At 46.4% G+C, this 9,655-nt stretch overlaps 1 protein-coding gene across 1 annotated transcript; it reads left to right on the top strand.

Annotated features, from left to right (window-relative positions):
• The first annotated feature begins 824 nt into the window (after positions 1–824).
• Positions 825–7,313, top strand: LOC121867727 (BLOC-1-related complex subunit 5-like). The gene is made up of 4 exons (XM_042367779.1): positions 825–1,070; positions 4,746–4,909; positions 5,053–5,241; positions 6,426–7,313. The coding sequence occupies exons 1-4, from the start codon at positions 899–901 to the stop codon at positions 6,639–6,641; spliced, it is 741 nt and encodes a 246-aa protein (XP_042223713.1). The 5' UTR covers positions 825–898; the 3' UTR covers positions 6,642–7,313.
• Positions 7,314–9,655: the final 2,342 nt, after the last annotated feature.

The following is a 9,655-nucleotide window of genomic DNA, read 5'->3' as shown; positions in this document are numbered from 1 at the left end:
GGAGGGAAGCTGTCACAACACAACAACCACACCCTGAGTTAACGAGTTGCATGACCCAGTGTCAAGAATAGTCGAAGACGGACAACTCACCAACTGCACTGGCTAACCATTACGGAACACAATCAGCAAATCGATTAACATCCAGGTCCCCAATTACTGCTGGGTAGACAGAGGCAAATGGCGTAAAGAAACTTGCCCATAGTTTCACCCTGCCCGGGGACCGAACCTGGGACCAGTCACTTGAGAGGCGAACATGCTAACCATTACACCTGCTGACCTACAAACACATATAGACATACAAAAAGACATACACAAACATACACATAACAGACTTACAAACCTACATACACAGACCTATATAAACATACATACACAGACCTATACACAGACATACATACACAGACCTATATAAACATACATACACAGACCTATACACAGACATACATACACAGACCTATACACAGACATACATACACAGACCTATACACACATACATATACAGACCTATACAGACATACATACACAGACCCATACACAGACATGTTGGCTACACAGACCTATATATAAACACACATACACAGACCTATACACAGACATATGGCTACCAGACCTATATAAACATACATACACAGACCCATACACAGACATACAGACACAGACCCATACACATACATACACAGACCTATAGCCAAACATATATATATACAGACCTAAATACATACACATAACAGACTTACAAACATACATACACAGACCTACACACACATACAGACACAGACCTATACAAACATACATACACAGACCTATACACACATACAGACAAGCAAACACACACAAAACCCATTAAACACCTATTTCTTTCATTAATACAAACTACTTCTCTTTCAGATAACTCGCGATGGGCGGAGAACAGAGCCGGGAGGTGGGCGTGGCCAGTGGGCGGGGCGAGACTGCAGTAGAAAGGCGTGGCTCTGATTCCACACGCCCCACCTCCACCTCACCTAGGCCTTCCATATGTTCTGACGCTGACCTGCCTTATATATCCTATACTGTGAATAGGCCTATAGGAGGTAAGAGAGAGAGAGAGAGAGAGAGAGAGAGAGAGAGAGAGAGAGAGTAATAATAATTAAAGGTTTATTGAAAGATCATGACAGCCAGAAGGGTGAGACAACATACAGTTACATAATTGGTGATATGGGTCACTTGATTGACCAATAATATAAGTGATAAGCAAATATAATTACTAGGTGTGGGGAGAAGGTCATACTACAGGCCAGTTCAACAAGTGACTGTACAAAAGATAGTGGGGAGAAGGTCATACTACAGGCCAGTTCAACACAGTGACTGTACAAAAGGTAGTGGGGAGAAGGTCATACTACAGGCCAGTTCAACATAGTGACAGTACAAAAGGTAGTGGGGAGAAGGTCATACTACAGGCCAGTTCAACATAGTGACAGTACAAAAGGTAGTGGGGAGAAGGTCACACTACAGGCCAGTTCAACATAGTGACAGTACAAAAGGTAGTGGGGAGAAGGTCATACCACAGGCCAGTTCAACATAGTGACAGTACAAAAGGTAGTGGGGAGAAGGTCAAGTACAGGCCAGTTCAACATAGTGACAGTACAAAGGTAGTGGGGAGAAGGTCATACTACAGGCCAGTTCAACATAGTGACAGTACAAAAAGGTAGTGGGGAGAAGGTCATACTACAGGCCAGTTCAACATAGTGACTGTACAAAGGTAGGGAGAAGGTCATACTACAGCCAGTTCAACATAGTGGACAGTACAAAAGGTAGTGGGGAGAAGGTCATACTACAGGCCAGTTCAACATAGTGACTGTACAAAAGGTAGTGGGAGAAGGTCACACTCTACAGCTGCCGTTCAACATAGTGACTGTACAAAAGGTAGTGGGGGAGAAGGTCATACTACAGGCCAGCCCAACATAGTGACTGTACAAAAGGTAGTAAGAGAAGGTCATACCAAATAAATTCAACATAGTGACTGTGCCAAAAGGTAGTGGGGAGAAGGTCACACTACAGGCCAGTTCAACATAGTGACTGTACAAAAGGTAGGGAGAAGGTCATACCACAGGCCAGTTCAACATAGTGACAGTACAAAAGGTGGTGGGGAGAAGGTCATACTACAGGCCAGTTCAACATAGTGACTGTACAAAAGGTAGTGGGGAGAAGGTCATACTACAGGCCAGTTCAACATAGTGACTGTACAAAAGGTAGTGGGAGAAGGTCACACTACAGGCCAGTTCAACATAGTGACTGTACAAAAAGGTAGTGGGGAGAAGGTCATAGGCCAGTTCAACATACTACAAAGGTAGTGGGAGAAGGTCATACTACAGGCCAGTTCAACATAGTGACTGTACAAAAGGTAGTGGGGAGAAGGTCACACTACAGGCCAGTTCAACATAGTGACAGTACAAAGGGTAGTGGGGAGAAGGTCATACTACAGGCCAGTTCAACATAGTGACTGTACAAAAGGTAGTGGGGAGAAGGTCACACTACAGGCCAGTTCAACATAGTGACAGTACAAAGGGTAGTGGGGAGAAGGTCATACTACAGGCCAGTTCAACATAGTGACAGTATAAAAGGTAGTGGGGAGAAGGTCATACTACAGGCCAGTTCAACATAGTGACTGTACAAAAGGTAGTGGGGAGAAGGTCATACTACAGGCCAGTTCAACATAGTGACAGTACAAAAGGTAGTGGGGAGACGGTCATACTACAGGCCAGTTCAACATAGTGACTGTACAAAAGGTAGTGGAGAAGGTCATACCACAGGCCAGTTCAACATAGTGACTGTACAAAAGGTAGTGGGAGAAGGTCATACTCACAGGCCAGTTCAACATAGTGACAGAAAAAATATGTTTACTGGGGAGTGAATACACTGGTTTATTACAAGTTGTTGATAATTTTTACAATGGTTGGGACTGGGCTGTTCTTATAGCGATCAGTTCGTGCACGTATGGGCTGGATGCGGTTGTGGTGTCGAACAGCAATTCTCGGGCTAGGGATCTCAGGTGGTAGTAGGAGCCGGTGTCGAGGATGGTGTAGAAGCTTCTTACCAAATTTGCAGATGAGGTCGTGGTGATGGTCAGTGAGAGTCGAGAGGGTCAGTGTGTTGAGCGCTTCTTGATATGTGGAGTAGGAAGGGGAGAGAATAATCTTGCATGCCCTCTTTTGCACTTCTTTTTCTAGGTGTTTACGTTGTGTGGCATTTAGGGAGGAAGACCAGGTAGAGGAGGCGTAGGTGAGCTTTGTGTGTGTGTGTGTGTGTGTGTGTGTGTGTGTGTGTGTGTGTGTGTGTGTGTGTGTGTGTGTGTGTCAGACTGTCACTCACTCACACAAAACACCACAACCAGAACAAGGTGTCAAATGCCTTAACATAAACAACTAAGTTTTTTCTCACTCAAACAACAACAACGGCAGTGACAAAAGGCTGGCGAACGTCTGCCTGGCGAAGACATTATCACTTGTGTATATTGTAAACACCTTTTTATTTTATTTTATCTATTTAGTGATGTTAATGACAGGAGGTTGGCGAAAGTCTGCCTGGCGAAGCGTTCATTAGCTGTGTATGTATGTCCACACACACACACACACACACACACACACACACACACTACACAACCCGGAAACAAAACATAACTTGATGGAGATATAAAGAGTTGCCAAGATCCTTCAGTGATATATGATGAACAGAGAGAGAGAGAGAGAGAGAGAGAGAGAGAGTAAACAAACAAACAAACAAACAGCAGCTGCCTTGTTTATTATCGACAGTAAACAAAATAATCTCTTGTTTAACGAGGTAGTTTGTGTTGTTTAACGGGCTAGTTAAATTTGAGGTCCCCGGGGGTCAGGTAAGGTCATGCCCTAAACACTTAAAGGCTTCCTGGTATATTAAGGTCAAGGCTATTTCAGGGTTGAGTTAGGGGGCTAGTTTATTGAGCACCACCTTGCGTCCAATAGGGAAGCAATGCTGAGTCTATGCTTGCGTTGTTGACTCTTGCATTAAGGGCGTAAGTGCCTGAAGGACTGTGACAAGTGTGTGTGTGTGTGACAAGGTGGTGGTGGTGGTAGTGGTGATAGTGGTGATTGTAGTGGTGATTGTAGTGGTGATTGTAGTGGTGATAGTGGTGGTGATAGCAAGGACACATTCCACCACACACTTGGCACACATCACAACCAATGGCCACTTCTCTCTCTCTCTCTCTCTCTCTCTCTCTCTCTCTCTCTCTCTCTCCTTCCTTCGCCAGCGCCGCCGTAACTGAACGCCAGGGTAGGGAGAGCAGAGAGGGTGTTAGGTTAGAATTCTTCACATGATTTACTTATTCATCGGTAAGGTTTGGTGGTGTTGGATGGAAGGTCAGGTCAGGTCAGGTCAGGTCAGTTTAGGTCAGGTCAGTTTAATTTAGGTCAGGTCAGTTTAGTTTAGGTCAGGTCAGTTTAGTTTAGGTCAGGTCAGTTTAATTTAGGTCAGGTCAGTTTAATTTAGGTCAGGTTTAGGTTAGGGTTAGGTTAAGGTTAGGTTAGTTTTAGGTTAGGTTAGGGTTAGGTTAAGGTTAGGTTAGTTTTAGGTTAGGTCAGTTTAGTTTAGGTTAGGTTTAGGTTAGGGTTAGGTTAAGGTTAGGTTAGTTTTAGGTTAGTTTTAGGTTAGGTTAAGGTTAGGTTAGGTTGGGTTAGGTTAGGTTAGGTTAAGGTTAGGTCAGGTTGGTGACAGTTGACCTTCACACACAGACTCGCCCAAACACACGTCACGGGGTATGCGTGGTCTACGTGGTGCAGGAGGGTCACCCCGCAGGTCACGTCGGCGGCAGCTTCAGCGCCCTCAGGAGGTGGTGGTGGTGAGGGAGGCCACCAACTACACCCTTGGCCTTGATCCTGAGTTGGCCAAGTTACAGGTATGTTGGCCAAGTTACAGGTATGTTGGCCATGTTACAGGTATGTTGGCCTTTTTGTTGGCCATGTTACAGGTATGTTGGCCTTTTTGTTGGCCATGTTATAGATATGTTGGCCTTCAGCCTTCCATTCCATCCCATTCCAGTCCATCCCGACGTTCCTGCCGATCATGAGAGGGGCGCTAACTGCTCCCTTCGCCCGAGACCCCGAGGTGTTAGAACGGCTTGACGCTGGGGCTATGGTGGCCCTGTGTCGACGCTATCAGACCCACCTGCACACCGCCGCCGCCACCACCACCCACTACCAGGATAACCTCTCTACCAAGATTAGGGATGTAAGTAGGTTAGATTTGTGTCTTACCCTACCCTAACCTAACATTTTCACCCTACCCTAACCTAACCTACCCTACCCCTGCCCTAACCTAACCTACCCTACACTTACCTGCCCTAACCCTAACCCTAACCTACCCTACCCACCCTACCTAACCTAACCCTACCCTACCTTACCTGCCTACCTAACATCAACCTCACCCTACTTCCCTGCCCCCCTTTCCCAACTACTTTCCCTTACCCTGCACCTGCCCTAACCTACTCTACCCCTGCCCCTACCCCCCTACACCACCACACTTGGCCTGCCTTCCTGCTGCCTGGCCTGGCCTGCCCTGCCCTGCACACCCTGCCCTTTCTCTGCCTACCCTACCTACCTTACCCTGCCCCCTACCCTACCCTACCCTACCCTACCTAACCTACCCTACCCCTGCCCCTACCCCTGCCTAGCCCTAGCCTGCCTACCCCTGCCCACCCCTACCCCTTTCTCTACCCCTACCTTCCCTACCCTGCCTAACCCCTACTCTACCCCTCTCCCTTACCCCTACCCCTACCCCTGCCCTACCTACCCCTGCCCTGCCCACCTGCCTTCTCTGCCTACCTTGCCTACCCCTGCCCTATACCCCTTACCCTACCCTAACCTAACCTACCCTACCTTACCCTGCCCTAACCTAACCTACCCTACCCTACCCTACCCTACCCTACCCTAACCTACCCTACCCTACCCATGGTAATAATATGCTCACATTTGTATCAATCTGGCTAAATAAACTGTAACATTTCTGTAACTGGTTCAGACACGTTACATAAATAGTTCAGTAGAATATAACCTGAGTTTTGTTACATAATTCAGAATATTTGGTAGTAAATTTTTGCCGGTAATTATGATCGTATTTTCGTCTTTGTTAGTGATTATGTAATTTGTTTGTTTATTAAGGATATATATATATTTTTTTATCTGCCTCCCTCCCTTGTCCTCTGTCGCTTGTTTTAATATCTGTCTTCTGTCTTTCTGTCTTTCTGTCTTTCTGTCTGTCTGTCTGTCTTCATCTCCCTCCTCCTCTCTCTGTTCCTTTCTTTCTTTGCCATCTCTCTCTGGACTTCCCTTCCTCCCTCTCTCACTCTTGTCCCTACCCTCTCTCTCCCTCCCTCCTTCCTTCCTGTCTCTCTCTCCCTCCTGTCTCTCCCTCAGGTGGACGCCACAGTTAGCGGGTTGGTCTCCCAGATGACAGACAGACAGAGGAGTTTCGCCAGGTACGCCGAGAAGTTGGGACAGGTGACGGAGGTGAGCCACGCCCTCATCCGCTGCCACGCCTCCCTCAACCTTATACTAGAGAGCCTCGAGACCCTAAATGATTCACTGCCCATCCACGATAGATTAGAGCCTTTTGTCTGGACCACTGGTTGAGATGGGGGGAAGGAGGGTAGAAGGAGAGGAAGAGAGGAAGAGGAAGAGAGGAAGAGGAAGAGGCCTTGAACCCCATCCTCTGAGCTGGGGGGAAGGAGAGGAAGAGAGGAAGAGAGGAAGAAGCCTTGAACCCCATCCTCTGAACTGGAGGGAAGGAAAAATAGGAAGAGGAACAAGGTGGGAAGGAAAGGAAGGATGGAGGTTTAGTAAGGAAGTTTGATAATTAATGAGAGAAGGAAAGGAAGGGAGAGAAAGAAGGAAGGTTTAGGTGAGAAGGAGAAAGGGTAATGAAGGGTAGGAGGGAATAAGGAGGGGGAAGAAAGATGAGAAAAGGAAAGAAGTGAATGGGTGACGAGAGAGGAGGGAAGATAGAAAAGAAAGGAGGAGAGAAGGAAAGATAAGAGAGTTTGGGAGACAGAGAAAAATAGAAAAAGAAGAGAAACAGACGTAAAAACAATAGATAATGAACACCAATAAAGAAAATATCAAAATAAACTAGTGATAAATCAGCGTAATAATGAAAACACAAAGTAAATGGGAATGAGAACCTGTTAAAACTATCCTTGATTCCTATTGGTCACTTGAGTAACTAAATGAAGTTTTTACAGTAATTATGCAACTGAATGGTACAGGACTTAAGAACAATATATTAATTATTAAAAAGTAGTTATATTAAAGTTTATTATTATACATTACATATTTAAACACATGTTACTGAATCATTGTGTTAGTGGATATCTTACCTGCCTTATTATGGGCCCGTGTCTACCTGTGAAGTAACTACGGTATTGTTACAGTGTACAGTATACCCCTCCCAATACAGGATTAATTCTCGTAAACCCTGTCCGCTATTGGGAGGGATTCTGTTAATGAGAAGTCTGCTATTGAGAGGATTTACTGTATGTATTTAATTCAATGGTTAACAATGATACAGGGTGTGTCGGAAAAAAAAGCCTTATAAAATTTCATGTTGATGATCATATCTGCTTATATTACAACAGCTACCATGTATAATTTTTGTGACACCCTGTACATGTTCCTTAACCCTTTGTGACACCCTGTACATGTTCCTTAACCCTTTGTGACACCCTGTACATGTTCCATAACCCTTTGTGACACCCTGTACATGTTCCATAACCCTTTGTGACACCCTGTACATGTTCCATAACCCTTTGTGACACCCTGTACATGTTCCATAACCCTTTGTGACACCCTGTACATGTTCCATAACCCTTTGTGACACCCTGTAGAAGTATGCAATAAATCAGCTGATCATCTCTGCATTATAACACTGGTATATCCCCTGACTGTCTATATTGTGAAGTGGCAGATCCAGGAATATACCAAAAGGGGGTCCAGGAATTTGTGGGTGGGGGGGGGGATGTTAAGGTCATTTGTACTTGATATTAGGAGAGAATTGTGAGGTCAATAGTAATTATTTTTAATATACTAAAATACCTGAGTACAATACTCCATTAAAGTATTGGTATTATCTGTTGAAGAGGGTCCCCACCTCCTAGGAACACACACCCCCAGGACACCACCCCAGGACCCCCACCCCAGGAACCCCCACCCCAGGAACCCCCCACCCCAGGAACCCCCACCCCCAGGAACCCCCACCCCAGGAACCCCCACCCCCAGGAACCCCCACCCCCAGAACCCCCACCCCAGGAACCCCCACCCCAGGAACCCCCACCCCAGGAACCCCCACCCCCAGGACCCCCAACCCCAGGAACCCCCACCCCCAGGAACCCCCACCCCGAACCCCACCCCAGGAACCCCCACCCCCAGGAACCCCACCCCAGGAACCCCCACCCCAGGAACCCCCACCCCAGGAACCCCCAACCCCAGGAACCCCCACCCCCAGGAACCCCCCACCCCAGGACCCCCACCCCCAGGAACCCCCAGACCACCCCAGACTCCCCAGGACCCCCACCCCCTAGGACTCCCCCTAGGACCCCCACCCCAGGACACCCTCCCTAGGGACCCCAGCCTAGGACCACCCCCTAGTACTCCCCAGGACCCCACCCTAGACCCCGCCTAGGACCACCACCCCCAGGACCACCCCAGGACCACCCCCCAGACCACCCCCTAGGACTCTCCCCAGGACCACCCCCCTAGGACCCCTGCCCAGACCACCCTGCAGGACCACCCCTAGGACCCCCCACCCCCAGGATCCGCCCCTGAAGGTATATTTAGGTTATACTAAACAATGTGATGAAATAACATAATCACGTGAAGATCTGACACCTAACCTGACCTGACCTGACCTGACCTAACCTAACCTAACCTAACCAAACATTAACCTAACCTAACCACCATAATGCTAACCTAACCTAACCAGCTTAACCTAACCAAAAAATCAAAACATTAACCTAACCCAACCAGCTTAACCTAACCACCATAATGCTAACCTAACCCAACCAGCTAACCTAACTTAATAACCAAACATTAACCTAACCCAACCAGCTTAACCTAACCACCATAATGCTAACCTAACCCAACCAGCTTAACCTAACTTAATAACCAAACATTAACCTAACCCAACCAGCTTAACCTAACTACCATAATGCTAACCTAACCCAACCAGCTTAACCTAACTTAATAACCAAACATTAACCTAACCCAACCAGCTTAACTCTAACCCAACCAGCTTAACCTAACTCAACCAAATAATGGATTAAAGACAGTTATATAGGACATTAAATATTTTTGTTCCTTTGTTTTTATTCATTATTAAGTTAAAATAATTCTCTCACACTCTTGGCTGAGGTAATATTTGGCCTTGTATAATAACTCTATGTAAATAAATCGATTTTTTTAATGGGGGTTTTATTTTCAGCTTTTTACATATGTTGTATTATGAGGTGTGTGTGTGTGTGTGTGTGTGTGTGTGTGTGTGTGTGTGTGTGTTTGTGTGTGTAGTCAGTGCTTGTTTGTGTGTGTGTGGAGAATGATTAAAACCAGTGGTGGAGAAAATTGACGTCCTAACCTATTGCCAAGTACAGTGTGTG

Source organism: Homarus americanus, unplaced genomic scaffold (genome assembly GCF_018991925.1).
Source record: "Homarus americanus isolate GMGI-L3 unplaced genomic scaffold, GMGI_Hamer_2.0 scaffold46583, whole genome shotgun sequence".
In the NCBI taxonomy this organism is placed as follows: Eukaryota; Metazoa; Arthropoda; class Malacostraca; order Decapoda; family Nephropidae; genus Homarus; species Homarus americanus.
This window is presented reverse-complemented; position numbering and strand designations above follow the sequence as displayed.